Below are 24,647 nucleotides of genomic sequence, written 5' to 3' on the forward strand. Positions count from 1 at the left end.
ATAGGCTAATTTTAGCCTCCCAACAACTGGGTGGCTCAGTCATTAAGCCTCTGCCTTCAGCTCAGGTGAAGGGATCGAGCCCCACATTGGGCTCCCTGCTCAGCGGGAAGCCTGCTTCTCCCTCTCCCACTCCCCCTGCTTGTGCTCCCTCTCTCACTGTGTCTCTCTGTGTCTAATAAATAAATAAAATCTTTAAAAAATAAAGTTATCCCCATTAAAAAAGAAGGGAAAGATCCTGTTTCAGAGACTTTAAACTTAAAGAAATTTCTATCAACTTCAAAGTATCTAATGTCTTGCCATCTTTAAGATAAAAAACAAACACTGCATTTCATTTTATAGCTTGCTTTTAACTGCCTTTAATCTGTAGCGCTTTCTAGCTCCTCAATTTAAGGAAGCTTTCATTTCCCGTGTAATTTTTTACTGAATTTTTCCAATAAAAACACTAGATCCCAAGGGGAGGGGGCAGCGTTTCAGGATCAACTCATAACTGGGCAATAGGGGAGGCTGAGCCCGAGTCCCCACTAGCGACTTGGGCTTGCCTAAACACCACGAACCTGGGTTGCCCGCATGCTAACTCCGGGTCAGATCTTGGAGCACCTGGAGCCACCAGCAGCCAGGCGGGAACGGGGTGCCGCTGAGTTTGGGAGGGCCGGGCGCCACCGGTGGAGTCCCTGCGGCCGCTCCCCATCCGGGGTAGGGCTGGCCGGGGGGAGGGGATGTCCCCGGCCTCAGCCCTGCAACACTGGAGAGGGGCTCTCGGGCTGGAAGTTAGCGGGGAGCAAAGCCTGCGGGAGCCGGCAGCCGGCAGCCGGCCGCGCGCACTGACAGCCGAGCAGGGCGCTCTCTCTCCATTTGCAGTTTTTTTAGTGTCATTTTAAGTTGCAGCTTCTGGCCAATCAGAGAGCCCCATGCCTGCTGACATCACGGGGCAGCCAGTTCCCTCCAGCTGCAGAGCTTCAGTTTGTCTTTTTTTTTAAACTAAAATGGAGGCTGGTTTCTTGCCTTAAGGAGTCCATTGCCTTTCCCGCTGGAGTCTAGATGTGGACATGTAATAAGGCGGGCAGCAGGATGGTGGTGGACGCGGCCAACTCCAACGGGCCTTTCCAGCCCGTGGCCCTTCTCCACATTCGAGGTGAGTTCCTGTGGGTTTCACCGAATCGGAACCTTCTGTGGTTAGTTAATAAATGGCTATTGTGCTTCAGATAAGAGGAGCAGGAAGTCCTGGCCGGCAGGGCCGTGCGGCTGTGTTGCGCACTGAGCCCGCGGAGGTAGGCTGTGTCACCGCGGGCTGGCATTTTACGAACGACTCGCCGAATCGGAGTCTGGACAGAGGCCTTGCACGCATAGTTCAAAGCTGGTTTTTCTGCTTTCTGCTCGCTCTCCCATCCCCCTTTCGGAGCCGTGCTGATGTCAAAGGATGTGAAGTCACTGCCCGGGGAAGGTATTGGGTGGAGGTGGGAAGGAGAGGCGGGCAGGCGGGCAGCGCCCGGCCAAGTTGTCCGTCCGCGGAGTTTCTGTTACATCTGGGTCGCTCAGCGCGGCGAACGTCTCACCGGGGTCACAGCTCCGTAAGGAAGAAGGATTGCCTTCAGGAAATGGGCAGAAATGATCGGAAGAGAACTTCCTTTAAAGGGGGTTGTTTTCATGCTGCCTGGGGAGCCTCAAAGAGAAACATGCCTGAGCTTTGAGATTCGGAAATCTATTGTGGGTCGTAATGTCTGCGATGTGAGCGGGTTCTGGAAGAGTAGGAAGTATTTGGCATTTAAATGGGTTCTGTATGGACACCGGACTCTGAAATTTAAAATGGCAACAAGTTTTCAATGCGTACGTAGGTCTCGCTGCTTCTTGTAGTTCATACAAAATTTGGGTTCAGAATTGAACTGAAGCACACAATGACCGTGGTCTTTAATAATAATTGTATTAAAATATAAGTGTCTAGGTATACTTAGTTGGCATTTTAAAACACATGTTAATGTGACATACATTTTTTTGTTCATCATTGGGAGAGACAGAAAATGGACGTTAAGCTTTATCAGATCACTTTAAAATGTATAATGTCACAGCTACGCCCTGACAACCTAGTTGTCACTGTCAGAGTCTCCTCTACGGATGGGGTTAAAGAAGGGTGGGGGCGCCGTTTCCAGGTGACTAATAGTCCGTGTGACTAAAATGCCGGACAAGATTTTTCAGGTCCTAGGGTGTATCCAGGGAAGATAAACCGCTCGAATCTCAATCTGTTGGAATAAAATGGGTGTTGCTTTTCTCTCCAAACCCTCTTAAGAAAGCTGGTCAAAATTAACACTCACCGTGACCAACTTGTAGGTCGGGCTATGCATTGGCTGTTTTACTGTGTGTGCCCGGGGAAGAGCCAGTGTTGAACACAGACAGCATTTAGGTATTTTAATGTCAGGAACCAAATGAGTAAAAGCAAAATGTAATTGTGCTTAGGTTTAAATTAGTTCTTAAATACCAACCAGTTAGCAATAAGATCATTTTATTACATATAAAATAAATTTTTATAATTTTAAGATACCTTATAAATAGGTATTTATTCTGGTTCATGAGGGTTTTTTTTCTGATTTTAGTAGATACTTAAGGCACTGGTCATCTTTTGAACTGAGTACTTCTGAAATGGAATCATTTGGTTTTAGAGACTATTATAGCACACTTTTTTTTTTAATTCCAAGACTTTATTATACACAGGTTGGGTTTTTTGCCTTTGGTTGAGTCAGTGTTTGCTAACTATGGAGGGATTAAGTAGTGGAGTGTATTAACCTGAGAGAGACTTAAGTTTTGTTTTAAGATTTTCATTTATTTATTTGAAAGAGAAAACGAGAGAGAGAGATCATGAGAGGGGGAAGGGGCAGAAGGAGAAGCAGACCTCCTGCTGAGCAGGGAGCCCCTTGCAGGACTGGATCCTGGAACTCCAGGATCATGACCTGAGCTGAAGGCTGTCGCTCAACCAACCGAGCCACCCAAGCGCCCCAGAGACGTAAGTTTTTAAGAGCGGGTAACCTGTAGGGACTGAAAACTAACTTTTAATTGAAACGGGAATAATTTCTAATTTCAAAACTTGAAGAACTCTCTGTTTACTCGTAAGCAGTTTTTAGAGGAAGCATGTCAGTGTGCAGTTTGGCAAGATTCGTTTTATTTCTATCGGTTTTTAGATTCTTGATGCGTTGAACACGCAGGCGGCCGCTCTCCTGTGTACATCCAGTGCCAAGGGTCAGTAACCAGGACTGAGGGGTGCAGCGCCACCCCAGAGCCAGTGGTTTTGTGGAGAGACCCACGTGGGCGCCCGCCCCCCCACCCATGCCCGAGGGAAGCTGATGTGACGATGCTGGGGAGAGGGAGCCAGGAGGGGGTGACGCTGAGTGCTGCCTCCCTCTCCAGGGTGCCAGGGTTCCGATTCAGGGAGGAGAAGGGTCTTCCACACGGAAGGGAAAATGACCTTCCAAGGTCACACAGCCCACACGTGGTCAGCCAAAATCCAAACCTAGCCAGTTGTTTTGTTTGCCATGTTTAAAAAAACAAAAACAAAAACAAAACACACACACAAAAAAAAACTTATGTTAAAATAGGAATTTTGGCAGTTTGTAGAACCTTTGCCACTTTGCATGGCCCCTCATGTGTATGACATTTGTGTGCCCAGGGTGCCACTTATTTTACGTGTATCTGTCAGTTCCCCTTCCACGCAGTGCAGGTCCCTAACTCACAATGGGAAGCAAGCCCTGTGGCCCAGTGTTCCGACTTGACAGCCCCCCCTGTGGGGTGGGTGGCCCACGTAAACAAATCAATCCAATCACTAAACTGGTCAGTTGTCCCAGTGGGCGGGGTGGTTCTCTTCTATTAAATAATCTAGAGTTTGCCATCCATATGGTGAATTAGCATATCCTAAAAAAAGTTCCGGCATGCGAGGAACACACTGTTGAAATCTACATAAACTTTTCTGTCTGTAGTAGGAGAGAGCGTCACCTGAACTTGGCGGCTGTAAATTTAGCTCCATGACTTAAATCCTGATCTTCCAGCGCCGTCCAAGAGAACTGCCAGTGTTGGTGGCAGCATTCTCTGTGCTGGCCGTGGCGGTGGCCCTGGCGACATCTGACCACAGAGCCCTTAAAATGTGGCCAGTGCAACTCAGAAACTGGATTTTGGATTTTATTTCATGAGAGTTATTTACAATTTCAATAGACAGTTGTGTCTGTGGCCACTGTCGTGACAACGTGGGTCTAGGCGGGGGTCAACACTTGTTCAGAGAAGGGCTGGCATACCTCCGAGATGGTATCCGTAGGAAAGCTCACGTCACCATAAATCAAGTCTAGTGAAGGTTTTGGTTTCCCAGTGTCTCTAGAAGTCACGTTCACACCCTGCTCCAGCCCATTTAGTGTCAGACAAAAACAGTGCACATACCTTCATTTAAAAATCCTTCTTTGCTGAAAAGTGCTAACCGTGGCCTGAGCCCTCAGCAAGCCGTCGTCACTGACGTCACTGTCACAAACGTAATAATGACGAGCAAGTTTGTTACACCGCGAGGATGACCCAGCTGCGACCCAGAGATGCAAAGTGAGCAAAATGTTGTTGGAAAAATGACGGCCACAGACCTGCCTGACGCAGGGTCGCCACAGACCTTCAATTTGTGAAAAACAGTATTTGTGAGGCAAGTAAAACGAGGGGTGCCTGTAAATCAGTCTTTTTGGCTGTGAAAGCAGGCAAGGGCAGTAAGTAAATGAACAGGCCTGCCTGTGTCCCAGTAAAGCATTATTTACAAAAACAAGCGGCACGCCAGATCTGGCCCATGGGACCCAGCCTGCCAACCATTCTAGACCGTTCTAGACCATTCTGTGAGTTTTTGAACGGCTTGTTCGTGTAGTAAAAGGTGTGTTCCTTCCAGAGCCAGGTTTAAGGCAGGAATAGCCAATCCAAAAAGATGTTCACGGCCGGAGAGGAGCGAGCTCTTGACCCTTTTCCAGCAGCATGATTCCGGCCCCCAGAGATGTTAAGTGCTTGCATCTTGTCCTAGTTGTTCGGGAACTTGCTCCGCTGAGGAGTCTGTCTCTGAAGGACTGAGACGTAGCCGTGGCCCCGTGGGGAGCTCAGGCGCAAATGATCCCTTTTGTGGGAACCCATTTTTTCCTGGGATGTTGAGTCCAACTCCGGAAGTTGGTTTCCTCACACCTGTGCGAGGCCGGTGGCCTGCCAGATGTCGCGCCCTCCTGCCTGATGTGATCACGGTGAGGACCGTGCCCAGCGGTATCCACGTTTCCCCAGCGTTTCAGCGGTGACCAGACCCGGGAGCCTCTCTCTGCCTACCTCCTCGGATCAGCTCTGGAGTTCTGCTCCACTGGCATCTGGCGTGGTGCACCTGTCCTCACTGCGGCAACTTTCCAGAAATCCGCCTCTGAAGCTTACCAAGAGCGATGCTGGACGTGACATCATTTCTTTCGTCTTCCCGAGGGTGTGTGGAAGGTAACGAAGTAACGGAGCTCCCTTGGGGTGGGGCGTGTTCGCGTCAAGTCCACAGGCTTTTGTTCATCAGTCTCCCTTGAACTTGGGGGTAATGTCTTCAAAGGACTTTCCCATCAGGTCTCCGGCCTTGCAGCAAAAACTAAACTCCCGGAACTTTTTCACAAAAATATGAAGAATGGGAGAAAAATAAAGACCCGAGCTTGACAACCAAGAAGAGGGCATGTGGTTTTAAACCTTGGATGAGGACGGACTCCTCGCAGGCCAGGCGGTTGGGGAGCGTCGTCCTTCTCATCTAGCTTCTGGTTCCATACGTCACGAACTGTTGCAAACTGGCACTCTTCTAAGCAGAAGGCACTCTGCCGAGAGGAAGGAGCTTTCGAGAACACAGACTGGTTCCTGCCAGCATCCAGACACGTGCCAGCATCTCCCCTCCCCAGGGTCACCAGGGCCCCTGCCCCTTGTGCCGCTACACGTCCCCCAGCGGCTGCCTGTGGCCGTTCGGGAGAAGAGGCAGCGCTCATGGAGCGTGTGAGGTTAGGGCCGTGTCCTCACTGAATCCGTCCAGCATCGTGAAGCATTATCCCTGCCTGCTCTGTTCTAGAACAGGGGAGCCCCTGGCCTAGGGCCACAGAGAACAAAGGAGTCGGAGTCTGAGATCGCGCGCTCCCCTCTCCCCCACGTCAGGGTAATGGGTGTTTGTAAAGCCTCCACATCCCACGCACCTTCTCTTTCCCCGAGTGTGATGTGTTCGAGGCTGGAGTTCAGAACTCCTCTCACGTCCCCCTGAGACCTTGCTGCACCGCAGCTGTCCATTCTCGGCGCAACCCTCCCCTTCCCCACGCCCCGTTTCACCCCTGCAGGGAGCCTGCTTCCTCTTCTCTCTCTCTCTGCCTGCCTCTCTGCCTGCTTGTGATCTCTGTCTGTCAAATAAATAAATAAAATCTTAAAAAAAAAAAAAAAAGAAAGAAAGAAAGGTGGGCCCGAGGAACCACTCTGCTGGGCCTGGCTTCAGATGAACCCGCCTCCCGAGCAGAGGGAAGCGGGACCACCAAGCAGGTGGAGACATGGAGAGCTCCAGAACCGGGTAATCAGTTTCTCCCATTAACACACTGAGAGGAAGTCATTTCTTCCCAGCTTGGAAGGACTGGAGTCTGTGAGGACAGAGAATTAGAGCATGGTGACATCTGGTTTTCTTTTGGCCCTTGAATTGTTCATAAACTAAAAGCCCTTCTATTTAAAAAAAATAAATAAAGAGACGTAACAAATACAGTAAGTGAAACTGTATCAGGTCTTTGTTCTAAAAAAATAAAACAAAAACCTGTGGAAGACATCTTGGGGGCAGTTGGAGAAAGTTGAGTGCAGAAGGACATGGGGTGCTGGGGAATCACCTGTCAGTTTTCTGGGTGCGGGGAAGGTGTGGGGACATCGTCGGCACGGTCCTCCTTCTTAGGGACCAAAGATGGATGACTTAGTGTGGTGTGATGGGCTCTGCCACTTTCTCGAGATAATACAGAGAAAAATTTACCATAAAGCAAATACGCTAAAATAAGAAGCACTGTGGGGCGTCTGGGTGGCTCAGTGGGTTAAAGTCTCTGCCTTCGGCTCAGGTCGTGATCCCAGAGTCCTGGGATCGAGCCCCACATCAGGCTCTCTGCTCAGTGGGGAATCTGCTTCCTCCTCTCTCTCTGCCTGCCTCTCCGCCTACTTGTGATCTCTGTCAAACAAACAAAAAAATAAATAAATAAATAAATGAATGAATGAATGAATGAATGAATGAAGCACTGTTGGATGTAGGGAAGTGGGCGTCCAAGGGTCCCTTCGACTTCTGCACCGGTGTCCGCTGTTCCAGACTGTTGGAAGTGCCCTGAGCGCGATCTGTTTCAGAACAAATGTACAAAGGAAATTCGGTTATTCAGAAATTGTTTCCTGAACAGTGAGCAGTGGTCTTCGTGTTCGAGTTCTGGCTTTTCCTCTTTTTGCCTTTGACACTGTTGGTGAGATAATCGGTGAGGGTTCGGCCGTCCCGTGTGGGCCAGTGCTGAGGCGGCAGCGGGCACAGCCGGGACCTCACGTTGCCACACGGACAGCAGCACCGTCTCCCCAAACGGTGTTTTGGGGGTGTACACCTTTTTTGATGTTTATTGGCATTTTTATTGGTCTTTTAAAGCAGAACAGCCTTTCGGGCACACTTGCAGATGAAACCAGGGTTCCTTCTGAACAGGAGAGGTGGGGGTGCTCCGAGCTCCCCAACCCGCACCCCTGCACCAGCCAGCGGAGCCATCCTGGGCGAGCTGGCTCAGTCTGTGCCTGGAAATGGGAATCAGGTGCCCTGCCTCTCCGGATTTTATGAGGGTAAAAGGAGCAAACGCATAAGAAGTGCTTAAAATGGGGCCCGAAGCTTTGCGAGCTCCCCACAACTTGTCACCCCTTTGCTATGTGGACTTCAGAGCCCGGCATCTAACCACACTTTTTTTTCCCTTCCTCTGTGTTACCTCTGTTGGTTCATCTTGAAGCCCGTTTCTCCCTCCCTCCCCCGCTCAGCAAGCCTTTTCTCCTCCCACAGTTGGCTTTGCCGGTTCAGCAGGGTGAAGAAAGGAGCGTCGTCAGGAATTCTGGAGAGTGGACTGTGTCCCACTTAGCCCTGGTGTAGAAGTAAGACCATGGCAGGCACCACCCCAGTGGCTTCACTGGTCCCTGTGCTCAGTTCTGCAGCTCTCGTGGGTCGGGTCTGCTTGGTGAAACCAGAGACAGGGCATTTGCTTACGTTCCTCCCTTCCCCCTGTTGTTAATGCTTTTGAAGAAGGTCTTTCAAGAACGTTCAGGAAGAATGCTATTTTCAGAGTCAGAGGTACATGATCTGTGATGAGGCCCAAACAGGGGGACTTACCTATCGTTCCCCTGTAGTTGTGTTTTTTTTTTTCCTAAAGATTTTATTTATTTGAGAGAGAGAGTGCACGCATGCTTGCAAAGCAGGGGAAGCAGGAGAGGTAGAAGGAGAAGCAGACTCCCCACCCAGCAAAGAGCCCAATACAGGACTCGATCCCAGGACCCTGAGATCATGACCTGAGCTGAAGGGAGAGGCTTAACCCACTGAACCAACCGGGCGCCCCTGCCCCCGTCATTGTATTTAAATGCAGGTGTGGGGGCGCCTGGGTGGCTCAGCAGGTTAAGCCGCTGCCTTCGGCTCGGGTCGTGATCTCAGGGTCCTGGGATCGAGCCCCGCATCGGGCTCTCTGCTCAGCGGGGAGCCTGCTTCCTCCTCTCTCTCTGCCTGCCTCTCTGCCTGCCTGTGATCTCTCTCTGTCAAATAAATAAATAAAATCTTAAAAAAAAAAAAAAAAAAAATGCAGGTGTGGCTTCTGATGCTCTGGAAATTTGACTTCCGAAAGTTTACTGTCTGGTTGTCAAATCCCAAATATGTTGAATTCCTCTTTTGTGTTGGGATTTTTTTTTTTTTTTTTTTAAGATTTATTTATTTGAGGGAGAAAGAGGGCGGGGCAGAGGGAGCCAGAGAGAGAAGCCACAAGGAGACCATGCTGAGCAGAGAGCCCGACACCAGGCTCGATCCCAGGACCCTGCAGTCAGGACCAGAGCTGAGCCCTCTGGCATGCTGGAGCCACGAGGCTCGTCTCCAAAACTGAACAGTTGTGTGAGTTACAAGCTGAACTAGCCCCTTTTTTCCGGATCGACGTTCTTACTTGCAAGAACAAAAAGGCAGACATGCTGTCTTGAAAAGTAATGAACTGAGTCTGGCAGTTCAAAGGAAACAACAGGGACACTGTTTGTTGCCCACAATAAAATTTAAGCTTGCGGGCAAAAATTTGAATTTTGGAAAACATGTATCTCCCAGCGTGAGCTCAATGGCTGCTCCTGCTGACAGTCCTGGTAATATTAACAAGTAGAGCTTCTCGCTGCGTCCTGTGGAAGGTCTCTGCATGACCCCACCCGGGTTCCCGGTGCGCGGGAAGGGATGCCAGCAACAGTTGCAGGCGGAGGAGACGCGCAAAGCGGAGGACACAGCACGGGGCCCAGTGTAAGAGACCCGTCAGCATAGCTTCAGCTCCTGTCCTGCAGCTGATTCTCAAGAAACTACCACTTGTTGAATGTAGGCATAGAATCAAAGAGAAGTATCCACAGTTTTTTGAAAAAGCACACCAAGATGCCTCCCTTCAAATAAACATGTCTGTGTGGGGATGGGCTTTTTTTTCCTTCATGAACTTCTACCAAAACAGCATATCAAACAAATGCCGAAACGCACCTCTCCCTGTCCTCTGTTAAGTTGGGTATGAAAGAGATATGCAGGAATGTAAAACTGGGCTGTCTTTTTTTTTTTTTTTTAAGATTTTAATTACTTATTTGACAGAGAGAGAATCATGAGAGAGGGAACACAAGCAGGGGAAGCGGGAGAGGGAGACGCAGGCTTCCTGTGGAGCGGGAAGCCCGATGCGGGGCTCGATCCCAGGACGCTGGGACCATGACCTGAGCTGAAGGCAGATGCTTAACGACTGAGCCACCCAGGCGCCCCTGGGCTGTCTTTTTGCTGATTTGGCGGAGGGATTGTTTTCATAATAATTAGGTTCACATAAAATGAGCCTGTTCGTACTGCTTTACGTGAATTAGTGACTATTTTAACCGTTCTGAGGGTCCCTGGGTGGCTCAGTCAGTTGAGCATCCAACTCTTGATTTCTGCTCAGGTCATGGTCTCAGGGTTGTGAGATCGAGCCCCGCCTCAGACGCCATGGTGAAGGCAGAGCCTGCTTGGGATTCGTATCGCCCTCTCCCTCTGCCCCGCCCCCTCCTGTCTCTTTCTCCCTCTTTTTCTTAAAAAATATATACTTATATATTTTTATATATTTTTACATTTCATAAGCGTTCTCTAATCTGGTCAGTGTCAGCAGCTGTAGCCCACATAATCCGAGCTCTCTAGGCCCGGTGGACTTCCAAGTGTACGTGGGTCCTGACACCAAAAAACTTAGAAGCCACTGGCTGAGGAAATCTCTCTACCTCGGGCTGGATGTGACCCTGGCCCTATTTTTACCAAGCTTCTGTATTTTTTTCTCCCCCCCCCCCCACCCCAAGAAAAAGAAAAGTCCAAATTAAAGTCAGCCAGCTGGTAATGTAAGCGTGTCTCTCAGGCCACGGTGACAGGGTGCTGTCTGTGTCCCATGCCTGCACCACAGGTGGTAAAGTCACCCCCGGACACGGAGCCTCCCTCCCCACCTTGGTCCACTTTCTTGCATCTTTTTTTAAAAATCTAAAGAAAAACAAAAACAAAACAACCCATGTGTGAATATAGCCATTTTAAACATTTGTTTTACTTGCAAATCTAAAATTCTCCCTGGCCTGAGCCCCCCGAGTCAGCCTCCTAGCTTCCCTGTTGGCTTCACTGTGTACCGTTCCAGACGTGCGCGCATACTCACGTGCATAATGTGTGTTCGTATTCATGGCAAGTGTAAGGCATTTTTTATTTACTTAAGAGAAAGAATGACATGAGGGCAGTTTTAGAAACATACACTTTTTACAGGTCTTTAGTATCTGATCGCTCTCTGCGGTGCTCTGATGTCCCGAGCTAACATCGTTATGTTATACCAGATACACGTATGTGCCGTAGACTCCTAAGTGTGGTCTCCCGCACCTCCCTGCTTCCAGGAGCACCTGCTGCATGCCTGGGACCGTCCCAGGGACTGTCAGCGGCCCTTGACGCCCACAGGCTGGCAGGAGAGAAACTCTGCTTGTTTTACGGGCGTCGGAACCCATCTCCCGAGAGCACCTGACTGAGTGCAAGGCCGAAAGAAACCTCGCACGGTCTGCCTAGAACCCAGGCCACTCCTGCCATGCCAGGCTGCCAGAAACGTGGCTTTCTGCTTCTTCACACTTGAGACCTGGTCCCAGGGAAACATTTTACTTTAGAAAGCATCGCTGACCCTCCTTTGCTCACTCTTGAGATATTTCAGTGGAAGTTGGAAACATGGAGGTTTTGTAATTTTACTGGGCTTCCCGTTCCTACCAGAACCCAGAGCTCTCAGGTCCATGGTCAGGGTATGACAGCCACTTGCTGAGGTCCTCGACCCCTCCGCACCTTCCTGAGTCTACAGATTCCTTAGTTTAAAGATGCATTAGGGGGCACCTGGCCAGCTCTCAGGAGAGCATGCGACTCTTGATCTCAGGACCCTGAGTTCGAGCCCCATGCTGGGTGTAGAGATGACTTAACAGCAGATACGCGTTTGATTAAATTTCTTATTTTCAAGGGAATTGAAAGGAAGGTGCTTGGATTCCTGTTCGTCTAGGATCCCTGAGGACAAAAGCATGTCACGAGAATGAGCAAGTTCCTTCTTTCACTTTGTTCTTAGGAGAAATGCTTTGCCTTAGAAAACTCACGTGACTGTCCAGTAAGGAGGGTTCTTTCGAACTCTAATAAATCCAGACACTTTTCCTCTTTGCAGTGAAGTCAGTCACAAGTGACATTACACTGAAAAGGGACTAATCTTAAAGGTTACCTGGAGTTTGTATCTTAGGCCAAGTCGCATTTAGGATGCTCGGAAACCCTTACCTCCTTGCCCCAGTCTCCTGCCTCCTCCCCTAAAGCACTCCTTTCTCCTGTGCATCCTTTATTTTCCAGATGAGGCCTTCACAGACTGACCTCCTCAGGCCTCACTTCCTTTCTGGTGGACTTTTCTAATTCAGACAACACAATGTCAGTAGCTCGAATCGTGCGCTACTTCTGAATGTTGTGTGTCGGTTACATGTAAACATATATCAGAATCCTCATCCTGAACATTTTTTGGCATTTAATCTTGATCGGAGTTGTAATTCTCTGTATCCAGTTAACTGATCGTCAGTTGTCCTGCCTACGTAGGTCAGAGAACTGCTTTCGGTGGGTCACGTATGTTGGAGTGCCCATGTGCACACACGCATGTTTACTTAGAGCAAACATCAACCTGTAAAAACCAGAGCAGTCAGTAGTCTCGATCTTTCTTTAGTACAGGGCTTGATCATTTGCCTGCATGAGGTTTTCCTCTGTTTGAAAAGAAGGAGAGCTTCCTTTTGAGTGAAGTAGAAGCAAGCCCCAGACCCCCCCCCCCCCCCGCCCAGATAATTTTTCCCACCAGGCTTCACTTCTGAATATTAGAAACAGTAACAACAAAGGGAAGTTTTAGAAGCATGTTCAGGCATCCTTTGGCAGAAGACGGGGATTCTGCCAGCGGACAGCCTTCACTGCGGCACCCAGAGAAGGCAGGACCTGCTTCCCGGGTCCCTGTTTATGCCAGGAGTGTGCCCCGCCGCGGCGCGGTGGCCCCAGAGCTGGTGCGGGTCAGAGCACGCCCTCTGTGTGGGCTTCCTGGCGTATCGTCTAGGGCCCTGAGCATCGTCATTCATTTCTTCCAGGGGCTTCCAGAATGTGGAGCCGGGAGAGCAAATGGCGGGGGCAGATGAGTTTACTAGGAGCAGTTCCGGCCGCGGGCAGCCGTGGGGTGGGTGGACACGCAGACTGTCACTGTGTGTCATTAGCACCCAGGAAACTGTAATCTTCAAAGCTCCTCGCATGTGTTCATTAACTGTCCTCTTTCCTACGAGGCCGCCGAGGGGTGTTATTAGTCCCCCCTTCAGAGCTGCAGAAACCTGCGTAGAAAGGCTCCCCCTTTCTTGCCTGAGGTCCCACGGGGAGCTGGTGACAGACCGGAGGAGCTCTCGGGTCCTCTGACTCACCGACCTGGGCTCTCGCCCCCCTCCGGATGCGCCTCGGGGCTCCCCTCGCAGGTTCCTCTACCACCGGGAGCCGTCTACACGGTACTTTCTGCTCCCGGGTTTGGATCACGGTGGAGCATGCAGGCCGCAGCAGCCAGCTCGGTTGGTGTTTCTGGCATCGTCTCGGAAAGAGACGCGGATTCTGGGTCCTGAAGGCGAGGCCATACCTCGGGAGACTGCAGGTGTGCGTGAAACTGAACTCTGAGGGGCTCCGGGGTGCTCACGTCCCCTTGCCCACTCGCCCCTCAGCCTGGCCCGGAGCTCCTGGGACCGGGGTGCACTTGGCTTAAGGACCTTGGACCTCCTCAGAGACACGTGTGATGTTGCAAGTTTAGCAGAGCTGACGGGAGGACCTTCCGAGCTGAACATGAACTCACTGCTGATGAAGATGCCTCCTGAGTAATTCCTTCAGTTTAGTGCGAAATTTGGTACATCCTTCTACGGGTAGCAATACAGCATGGAGGTCTGGATGGGGAGAGGCATCTTTTAGCCAAAAAGTAGCTGAAAACTTAGCATAGGCATTCGTCCCAGGGGAAACAGTAGTGAAGACACTATTTCTCGGTGATGTATACAATTGAGGGGATGTTTACATTGTAATAGAAAAACAGTGTGTGAACTTGAGTTCCTCATTTTCATCAAGCTCTGCAAATGTTTCCTTCCTCATTCTTGGCTTTCAAGTACTCCATGTGCGTGCCCTTGTTGACTTAAGTATCAGTAGCGCTCAGCCCTGCGTCCTTTGTTGTACCGAATGAGGTTCAAGTTAAGACTAAAAATGTGTCGTTAATGGAGTTCACTTCAAAAGGGAGGAAACCTTGATGGACTCTACCCAACACCGAAAGAAGAACAAAATGTCATTTTTTGACCTTCTGCTTCATGGCCACCTACAGCTTTGTTTCGTTCCTTTGGCAAATGTGTAGCCGTGTCTAACCCAGGTGCTCGGCAGTATGCTGGGCGCCAGAGGTGCGTGTCCAGGCGCCCAGGAGGGCGAGCAGGCCCTGTGGGCAGGACAGGGCCTCCCCAGAGAAGCGACACTCGGTAAGCCCCTTGGTGGCCCCGTGGATGCTGCTGGGGACCCCGGGTTGGGGGGGATTACTTCACGTACTGGAGAGCGTGTTGGGATGGGGTGTGGTGCCAGGTGACAGAAACCTAAGGAAGGGGTTTCTCTCCAGTAGCATCTCTTTCTGGACTGGTTGGCGGAAGGCCTCAGGGTGACTGAGGGGAAAGGCAGGGCGGTGTGGCCCGCCACTCTCGCTGGCCCACCACGGAGGGGGCTCAGGTACATCCCTGTGGTTCCACAGAGGAGCTCAAGGGGTAGACAAACTAAGAGTGATACTTTGGTGAGAAAATGAGGGTTTTCACCAGGAGCGTGTGTGTGTGTGTGTATTTGAACCGTGCGAAGGTATAACCCATTCAGAAAGTTAAGAGAAGGCATAGCCTTCAAAGTGGGAGCCGGATACTAATTACTGATCTCCACAGTCGGAAACTGGGGCTCCTGCTTTCCTGTGCCTTTGAAGTTACTGCCGGGCTCTCAGAGTGTTCACCGGAGAGCTGAGATCGTGGATTTGTGTCGAGACTTGACCAGAATCAAGCTCTGCTGGGCCTCCTCCCACGTGTACACTGTCCGCCCTGGCCCGGCCTGTCTGAGCGGACCCCCTGGACCGTGAGGCGGCAGAGCACGAGGGGGCGGGTGGATGGGGCAGGTCAGCCACTCCTCGACTTCCCTGCCAGGGCCTCACTCACGTCCTGTCGGGCTGGCTGGACCGACCGCTCGTTATCACATCTCATTAGGTGAGTGAACCAGTTTCGCTGTGTTTCAGACCATGTCAGCGTGCGGTCAGCCCTGTTCCTTTCTTACGTGTGAAATGGCAAAGCTGTCAAAACCAGATGTGCTAAAACCAGATGGGCAGTGTCCTCTTCAGCACACAGGGCTTTCAGCAGTTTCTGGGGCGGGTGGGGAAATTTGAGAGGGAAGCTGGGGAAGATGGGGCCCAATGGCTTTGGTTTTCCTGGTGGCCGCAGAGGGGAGAGGGGAGGCCTTTGCGAAAACTCCAGGGGGGAGCTTTCCCTCCCAGTTTTCCCTCCCAGTGAGGAGGGAAGCATGAGGAATGAAGGGGAGTGGGCCAAACCCGGGGGACGTGGGGAGGGGCCTGAAGGGTGCGGGCCAGGGGGACAGTCAGGCGAGTGGGGACAGTCGTGACTTTGCCACCATAGAGTCTGAGTATCTGGACAGCAGTTCCGCATCACAGATGCGCTTTGCAAGTTTTTTCTCCCAGTCTATAGGGCGTCTTTTCACTTTCCTGATGATCTCATTCCCAGCTCAGGAGTTTCTAATTCGGGTAAAGTCCGGGTTATCTGATTTGTCTTCTGCTGCTTGTGGTTTTCGTGCTAAGATCTAAGAAACCACTGCCTAATTCCAAGATTTGCTCCTGTGTTTTCTTATAAGGGTCTTGTGATCTTAGTCGGTCTTTGATCCATTTCGAGTTAATTTTTGTGTGTTGTATTAGGTGAGCGGACGTCCAATTTTCCCAGCGCCCTTTGCTGAAAAGACTGTCCTTTCCCCCACTGAGTGGACTTGGCACGCTTGTTAAAAACCAGTGGGCCATAGCGTGTGGGTTTATTTCGGGACTCTGTTCCGTTCCGTTGGTCTACAGGTCTGTAGCCTTGACTGCGGTAGCATTGTCAGACCTTGTAAAATCAGGAAGTGGGAATCCTCCAGCTTTGTTGTTCTTTTTCAGAATTGTCCTGTAGTCAGGGTCCCCTCTGTTTCCACGTGAATTTTAGAACCAGTCTATTCACCTTCCTGGCCTCTCTGTAGCCCTAGAGCTAGCCTAGACCAGGGTCTTGCTGTCCAGACCCTCCCCGGCAGCTCGTCCGACTCTGAGCAGGGAGAGCCCACGCTTGTCGGAGCTGGGGTGTCATCCTGACTCGTAGCTTGGTCCACCAAGAACCCCCCCCCCACAAGGTGCTAACATTCCTCAAGTCTCAGGTTTTGTCCTAAAAAACCACTTGCATTTTATATTTTATTTCATAATTATTATGGTTAATGTAAAAGTGTTGAGCGTGATTTCACCACGTTGTCAGACCACTGCTCCGGGAAGTGCGTGTGTATCTTGTGGCTTCATGTGCCCCCAGAATGCCTACCCCCGTGTAAAAGGCCAGGTTGGGAGTTCCTCCGTGTCAGAGCTCCGTGTTTGTTTGTCAAGGTTGTTGCTTCGGCTGCGTGCGGCGTAACCGCCCCAGACCACAGGCTGGCATCCGTCCACACCGGGTGTAGCGGCGTTCCCTGGCTTACAGCGTGTTCGCGTCTCTTTCACTCTGGAGCTTAGATTTGGATCTTGTCATCCCTAACCATCAAAAAGATGTCATTCTCGGGGCGCCTGGGTGGCTCAGTGGGTTAAGCCTCTGCCTTCGGCTCAGGTCATGATCCCAGAGTCCTGGGATGGAGCCCCGCGTCGGGCTCTCCGCTCCACGGGGAGCCGCTTTCTCCTCTCTCTCTGCCTGCCTCTCTGCCTACTTGTGATCTCTGTCTGTCAAATACATAAATAAAATCTTTAAAAACAAAAAAAAGATGTCATTCTCATGGGAGGGACTCCTCTTCATTCCTAGGCTTTGTGGGGAGCCCCCTTTGGCGGGGGGCACATGAACTTAGTGAACTGCGTTCAGCTGGACCAAGGGTGGTGGTCCAGGATTGGTTCTTTCCAAAGGCCTGTGCTGCTCTGTGCCAAGGACAGACATCGGAGTGATGTAATGTGTATAAAGCTAAATTTATTCGATTTATAGGACTCTCCATCCTAAGATTGTCCTTTGGGCTATTAAAATATCTTTTCTGGTGTGGACCTTTTTTTAAATGTTCCTATTTGTCGGTTAGGGTGGTAATCCAACATCCATGGTCAAGATTCTTCACGAAATTTTACTGGTTTGTGAAATCCTAACTCTAGAACGTCATTTTAAGCCACAAATCTCAGGGTTTTGCCTCGTTTACATTTGGAATTACCACATAATATTAGGCAGTTCATGTAACTTAAGTGCTCGTTTTATTTCTTTTATACGAAATGTCCAGACTGGGCAAATCTACAGAGACAAGAGAGGAGGTTAGAGGTTGCCCGGGACTGGGAGGGGCGTGAGGCGTGACTACAGGGAAGGGGTGAAACCGTGTGGAAATGGGGGGCACACCACATCCCTCCGAGTGCAGTCACACACGTTAAAATGGCTCCCTGGACATCATGTGATTGCGCCTCCAATTTTTATTTTATTTTTTTAAGATTTTATTTATTTGACAGAGATACAGTGAGAGGGGGAAGTTCAGGCTTTAAAATCACCTTCAGGAGAAGTCTAAATCAGGTGTCTCGTGTTGCTCTGTCTAGTGGCCAAGTTCTCCGGATGCACTGGGATGCTGGCCACCAACCCTGAAGGCAGTCCGCTGACTTCTGTCCTATAAACCCTGGAAGAGGGAGCCTGAGATCTGGCCTCCCCTCCCCCGCCCAACCGCGAAAAAGAAAGGACCAGAAAAGGAAAAGTCCTACATTATTTTTAAGTGAGCAAGAATTCTTAGGAATTTTGAGTGCAGTTTTTTAAATTTTTTTTAAGACTTTCTCTTCTTCCACTTCCAAAAGGAAACCCACAGCTGGGAGATGCTGGGCCCAGGCCCTGCCTGCCTTTGGGGATCCGGGGTGACCCACTCACTCGCTGCTGTCCACGTTTCTTAGTTTCCTAAAGGAAAGCTTGTTGCCTTAACCTCTGTTAAAATACAGGTGGTGCCTTACTTGTAACCAGATCTCTTTTAATATTAATATTAATATTTTAATATTCCATGAAGTTGGAGCTTTTCAAGGAAGATGATTTTTCCACTGAACTTTCACCTTGTCTGTGTACGTTTGCACTTTGTGAGCGTTTCGATGGGTTTCCGCGCATCACCGCTGGTGGCCGAGGGCCAGGCAGGGCCCTTGGGTCCCGCCAGGGGAGGAAGGGACCACAGCCCCGTGTGCTGGTTCCTCACCACCCCCACCCATGCACCCATTGAGATGCCTTCAAAATGCATTTCTCCACGGGGTCCTTGTTCACGGTGTTGACAGGGCGCTCCTAGAAGCCCACTGCTGGCATCGTGCCCATGGTGATCGAAGAGGAAAGTTCTCGGGGGCTGTTGGGGTTTAACCCCAGCCGGGCCAGCAACTCAGGCACTCCTCCTGGGTCACTGGAGCTGAAACGGGGACCCACGTGTGCTGCTATCGGGACCTCAGAAGCCGTGCATGCCCCGTGTGCCAGGAAGGCACCTGACTTTGGCATGTCTTCGATGCTGAAGGTCACCTTTCTGGCTTTCTGACTCAGAAAACCGCAGTGTCGTCCTTGTGCGTGCCCAGCTGTTCTTCCCCACCTTCTTCAGGCCATGGGAGGGGCTTTCCAAACCCACCCGCTGACATTTTGGGACCCCATCCTGTATAAGTTCCAAGAAACCCCCTGTTATCACTGGCAGGACCTGTGGGACTGAGGAGCCACACGCTGCTCTCTCGACATGAGACCACAGGTGACCCTAACGAGGGACGATCTCTCCAGAACTGTACACAGAGCCTCAACAGTGGCTTTGAAAGCTCTGACCTGATTCAGTCCTGCTCGGCGGCCAGCGATAGCCGAGGGCTGGCCCAGATCAGCATGAACCCAGAGTAGCAGAAAATCTGCCCGTGCTGGGGCTCCCTTGGGGACACGTCCGAGAGGGACACAGGCAGCAGGCTTTGTCTGTGTGGTGAGCGTGCGTCCTGGCCAACACCTAGCTCAGGTATGTAGCTGAAATATGACATCGTCGTGTTCTTCTAGAAACGCGGTTTGGACTAAGCTGGGTCAGGGTGTCAGCAACTGATCAGATACTTGTGTTTGCAGGTGTAGGTGGAGAATTCAGGTCCATAGAGCAGGGCACACCGATGCAGAAGCCTGCCCTCGGGGAGTGTGCGCTGAAGGCACATGGGACCAGAACATAAATCTCTGGGATGCAAAGTCACATGGAAGTGGCAGTCAAGCCACAGGCACTGTGGGGCGAGGGGGCAGGCGAGTCATGCGGGAGAGCTTGGGGGTGGGGGGGGCCTGCAGAGCAGACTGCACAGGGCTGAGGGGCCAACAGGGGCGGTGGTCATGGGGGGGCGGTGGGGTGCACGGCTGACTTACTCTGATGTGTTCCTCCTGCATGTGCTTCTGAGCACTTCCATACCCACACCTGCTGCATACTGGAAGGGTGTAAAGGCCAGCGATCCATGTGCAAACAACAGTGCCATGCACACGCGCAGGGACTGTGCCCCCGCTCAGCTCTGCACAGGAGGGGTGTGGTGTTCATTCGTTTCCCCACTGAGATAGGGTCCTTTTGTTGGTATCTATGATCTCTTAACGTGTAAGATGTGCTCGCATATTTTTAGGGTGTTATTTTTACTTGGCTACTTCCAAAAAAGAATGTGATGTGGCCTAAAGTATTAGAAAATACGCAGCAGCCTATTAAAGGAAACAAACGGACTAGAAGGCACTCTGGAGGGTCGGGTCCTCTTCTGAGTGGCGTTGTGGAGCATGGTTTCCGAAAAATTTTCTGTGACTATATGGGCTTAGCCTCTTTTTTTTTTTTTTTTTTTTATTTGACAGACACACAGAGATCACAAGTAGGCAGAGAGGCAGGCAGAGAGAGAGGAGGAAGCAGGCTCCCCACTGAGCAGAGAGCCCGATGCAGGGCTCGATCCCAGGACCCTGAGATCATCACCTGAGCTGAAGGCAGAGGCTCTAACCCACTGAGCCACCCAGGCACCCCTGGGCTTAGCCTCTTTTTAAGCTTCCTTCTGATTTGTGCTGCAAAGTCATCGCAGGAGCACCAAGGAAGGTGCTTCCCTGCTTGTCCATTTGTGAGACAGGATAAGCCTCCTGGACTGTGGCACATGAGCTATTTACGCTGGCTAAAGTAGAGTTTAATTTGTTTAAATTAAACTCTATTTTCTTATGTGAAAATAGAGTGAAACTTATTTTCACAGCAGTATTATGACGGAAATTTGAAGGTAAATCTCAAAAGAAATAACTACTCGGGGGGTACCCAGGGGGCTCAGTCGGTTGAGTGTCCAACTCTTGATTTTGGCTCAGGTCATGATCGCCGGGTTGTGGGATCAAGCCCCACATTGGGCTCCACACTCAGTGGGGAGTCTGCTTCAGGATTCTCTCCCCCTCGCCCCCCTTCCCCATACTCCCCCAGCCCTGTGCATGCAGTCACGCACACGCAGGCACATGCTTGCTTTCTCTCTCCCTTTAAATAAATCTTTAAAAAGAATTTTTTTTTTTTTTAACTACGTGGGAGCTGGGGTGGATGGAGAGGCCTTCACAGGGGGTGCTAAGTCATTTCCGGTCCTAGAACCAGAGACCGACGGGTCCGCAGAGGCCAGGGGACCTCGGACTGTCCGATCTGTGCTGCAACAACAGGTGGAATGATCCTCTTGCTACCGACTCCAGACAGAAGGTGGGGGCCTCAAAGCCTGTGCTTAGTCGGGCAGTAAGAGTCAACTTGGAAGTCCATAAATAGGGTGAAACGAGTGAGTTCTTGTTCTGTTCTTTCCTTTATGCTGTGGGGCAGCCCCGATCCCCCCAAGTGCGGTAGGTCGTTCCCGCTGGCAGCCCAGGAGATGATTCCAAGTGATGCAGCGTTGGGCATCATTTTGATAATTACGTGTTGACAGGCATCAGGATATGTAATTGGCACGTCAGATCCATGATTTTCTGGGTTTTTACTGCTCAGGACAGAGCTTAGTCAAAATTATGTCTGTTGGAAGAAAAACACAGGGTTATAGCCCGACTTGGTGCAGATACAGTGACATCAAGAAGATGTCCGTGAGTGCCCAGAGCCGGGGAGACCCTGCGTGGCCCCCTCCGAGTTGGTTCCAATGGGACAGTTCCACAGAGCCCACCAGTCTCTTCTGTCTGGTTCCAAGCACAGTGACCATGGAGGAGCTGGACTGTGGGGGCCAAAGGGTGGCCTCCATCCCAACTCGGGCCTCCCTCTTGTCTTCCCCAGCCTCCCAGCCTCCACTGTCATGGCCCCTGGTGGCCTCAGTTGTGGGTAATTGCTCTGCATGTCTCAACTTTGGCTCAGTGGTACAGCTCCAGCAAGTTACATAACCTGCTGAGTAACTGTGTCTTCAGTTGCAAAATGGGAATAATAAATCTCCCTCACGAAGTCTCGTGGGCACGCGGTGATGGGAGGGATGAGAGTCCTTGGCACGGAGTCTGGAGCAAAGTGATATCAGGCAGTTCCTGAGGATGGCGACTAGACCTGCTCGCTCCTCCCCACGTTTGCAAATCCGGATTCTAGCTGGTGAAAACTGAGTGATGGCGGCTTCAGTGTTTAGGAGAAAAGCCCTAACTTGGTCCTGGGGTCAGGAGATTGATAGGGGGCCAGCAGGCGCCACTAACACTGGCCAGAGTTGGGGTGTTCCTCAGCGTGAGCAAAGAGGTGGGCTCCCGCTCTAGAACAGCTCTCAGCCCTCTGGCGGTACACAGTCCTGGCCAGCTTGTCTGACGGGAGCCGGTGTTGGGAGAAGATGGGGTCACAGCCGATCAGCTGGGGGATTTCTAGACAGCGTAGGGATGACAGAGTCACCTAAAAGGATTAATTTAATTACGTGGTTTGATCATTCTTCAGAAACCGCCTCAGGGTAGCTCGCTCTTCTGAACTTTGCATCCATTCCTGGCTCCAGTTACTGGCCCCAAAGAGCCCCTCCTCTTTGCTTTCTCCTGGAGAGCACACGGTGCAAGGAAGGAAGAGGACCTGAGTCTGAGTTCCGTCTCTCTCAAGGAATTGTCAAGTCCATTAACCGTTTCAATATGGAATTTTCTCATGGGATTGTTCTAGGATTCAGGCAGCGTAATGTGTGTAAATATGCTGTCTTAAAACATCAAAGTACTATAAATATGCTTTTGTTTTAACTTTCACTCTAATATGGCTGGAAGTCCTTGGCTTTGACTTCCCGTCTTCGTTGCATCCCAAGTTTAAAGATGGCCCCTTCCTCTGATTGTGCAGTTGTGGTCCAGTCAGGGTGGTTCCAGCGCTCGGGAAGGGTCCCAGTGAGAGTCCGAGCAGGGGGCTGGCTGCGTGGGGCACCTGGGCCGGGCCTGGCGTGTGCACTCCGGCCGCCGAGGGTGTAGTAAGGGTAGAAGCTGGGACAGCAGCACGGAGGCCCGTTCCAGGACAAAGTGGTCTTTTTTTTTTTTTTTTTTTTAAGATTTTATTTATTTATTTGACAGACAGAGATCACAAGTAGGCAGAGAGGCAGGCAGAGAGAGAGAGGTGGAGGCAGGCTCCCTGCGGAGCAGAGAGCCCGATGCGGGGCTCGATCCCAGGACCCTGGGATCATGACCTGAGCTGAAGGCAGAGGCTTAACCCACTGAGCCACCCAGGCGCCCCCAAAGTGGTCTTTTGAGACAAAAAGTCTTCCCCAACAGAGGAGGTAAGGAAAGATAACGCCAGGAAGCAGCTTCCGGGTTAGGCCTCTAAGTGTGGCCACTGACACCCACAGGCCACCCCTCACTGAGTCTGGGGAGGTGTTTTCCTGTCCAGCTCAGGTGGCTCTTCCAGGAGAGAACACTTCCCAGCTGTGAGGGCCCATCGGCAGTCCTGGCATGCGAGTCTCGTCAGAGTGTGAGGTTCCCTGATGTGTGCTTAGCACTCGAGGACTGTCAGGGTGCTTGGGGCGTTTGTGCAAGGAATGTGTGCCTTAAGATACGACTGTGTTTCTGTCGGGAAACTAGATAGGGTTAGAGAAGTGAATCTGTATCACACGCTGGGAAAACCAGAAATTAGCCCATAATCGACTACGAGTACCCTTTCCTCTCCCAAGACGCCTGCCAAAAAGCTCAGAGAAAAAGTTCTGAAGTCCTGGACATTCCCTTTCTTCACTTGAACTTGCCTGCGAGCACATGACAGAGAAAGCTTCAGAGAATGGGTAGGTCTGGCAGGATCTTCTGTTTTGCTTTCCCTTCTCGCCAGATTCCTGGACAAGCATTTTACTTTTAGGCGTGTATTCAAAGCACGTGCACAGTAAGGAAAAAACACAGCCCCTGTCTTTTGACTCCAGCCTGGGTGGTGGCCTCGGAAACCGTACCTTACGGTGCAGAGAGCACAGCCCCCGGGCCCAGGCCTTCCAAGGAAGACTATCCGGAGGGTGCAGCAGACGCCCCTGTGCTGTGGCCGGGGAGGCCGGGGGAGAGCCCGAGGTCTGGGCGCAGGCCGAGAGCTGGTAGGTGAATTACACCAAGAACTGAACGTCTGAGCTCCACAGTGACTTCCGGCTTTGGGCACATTTTACAGTCCGCTGAGTATTCAAGAGAAGGAAAAATTGTTGACTCGAATTTTGGTAGGTTGCATGTTACCAAGTCAGACTTGGAGAAGAAGCGAAATCCCAGACTCTGAGTTGGTGTAAAGAGCTCCTTTGTATGCCCAGCCTTCTCATCTGTGCTACAGGCAAATGGGGAGCTTGGCCCACATCCTAGTTCTGTATCTGCTCGGCCCTGGTGATTTTAATTCACAGATTTTTCCCCATCGAGGAGCTCTAAGTCCTTGGGCTATTCTTGGGAAGGTTTCTGAAGCCTCCTGGGGCACAGGCACAATCCTTGCCTGGAGCAGGGACTGTGAGACCACGCTGCTCCAGGTACGGAGGAAGGAACGTGCAGGTCCCCACCCCAGGAAGCACGTGTGGGAGGCCACCCAGTGCCATGGGGTGGGCCGGAGCTGTCCCTCACCAGGGTGCTGCTTGTTTTCCAGACACGTCGAGAGGCTCTGAATCCACCCGCCTTGGCTCAGACACCAGCCCCATCCCTCCAACCTCCGTGCAGGTCGTCTCATGTGGTGTTTGTGCGGTGGGGGACAGTGGCCTCTCGGTGTGGTGCCACAGGCCAGTGCCATGGAAGGTTTCCTAGCACATAGTACTGGTGGCGAGTTGTCAGTGTTCCTTGAAACAACTAAAAGTGAAAATAGTATCGAAAGTAAGATAAGATAGAGTTGGGGAATTAGATTTTCAGAAGTGTTGGAAGGAATTCTTCAATCCCAGAGCAAAAATAAGAAGCTGAGATTTCCAGCAAAAAGCAACTAAAATGCTCTGTGCCTTTTGAGGCCACCAAGCTGAAGAGGGTGTCAGCCGAATGGGGTTGGGGAGAGGGACGGAGAGCTGAGGGTGGGGAGTCCCTAGCCAGTGGGCGGGGCTTCCCTGCCCCCTCTTCCCCTTGGATCACATACCCCCCTCGTAGCTAGTGTTTGTGACAGTGTTCAGTTGTTATTGCAAATGGCTCATTTTGTTATTTTGGAAATTTTCGTCTCGAGTACCTGAAGACAGTTTTTTTTTTTTCCAAAATGCTATTTAAACTGGATAAACTTATTGAACTATATCTCAGTGCTAAACATCTGGCCAAAATCTGGCATATATTTTTCTAGG

The 24,647-nt window shown here is 51.0% G+C and overlaps 1 protein-coding gene across 8 annotated transcripts in view; it reads left to right on the top strand.

The window, feature by feature from the left end:
- PPP2R5C (protein phosphatase 2 regulatory subunit B'gamma) overlaps positions 1–24,647 on the top strand; it is a 123,689-nt gene that overhangs the window by 27,899 nt on the left and 71,143 nt on the right. Inside the window, exon 1 of one of the 8 annotated variants that reach the window (XM_047737659.1) lies at positions 946–1,132. The exons of 5 other annotated variants lie outside the window; for them this stretch is intronic. In XM_047737659.1, coding sequence (XP_047593615.1) covers positions 1,039–1,132 — 94 coding nt within the window. In that variant the 5' untranslated portion in view covers positions 946–1,038. Of the gene's footprint in view, positions 1–945; positions 1,133–23,310; positions 23,574–24,647 lie in introns of those variants that run through there. 2 more of the 8 variants (XM_047737660.1, XM_047737661.1) reach the window with 2 other exon arrangements.

The sequence above is a fragment of the Lutra lutra genome, chromosome 7, assembly GCF_902655055.1.
Source record: "Lutra lutra chromosome 7, mLutLut1.2, whole genome shotgun sequence".
Taxonomy (NCBI): domain Eukaryota; kingdom Metazoa; phylum Chordata; class Mammalia; order Carnivora; family Mustelidae; genus Lutra; species Lutra lutra.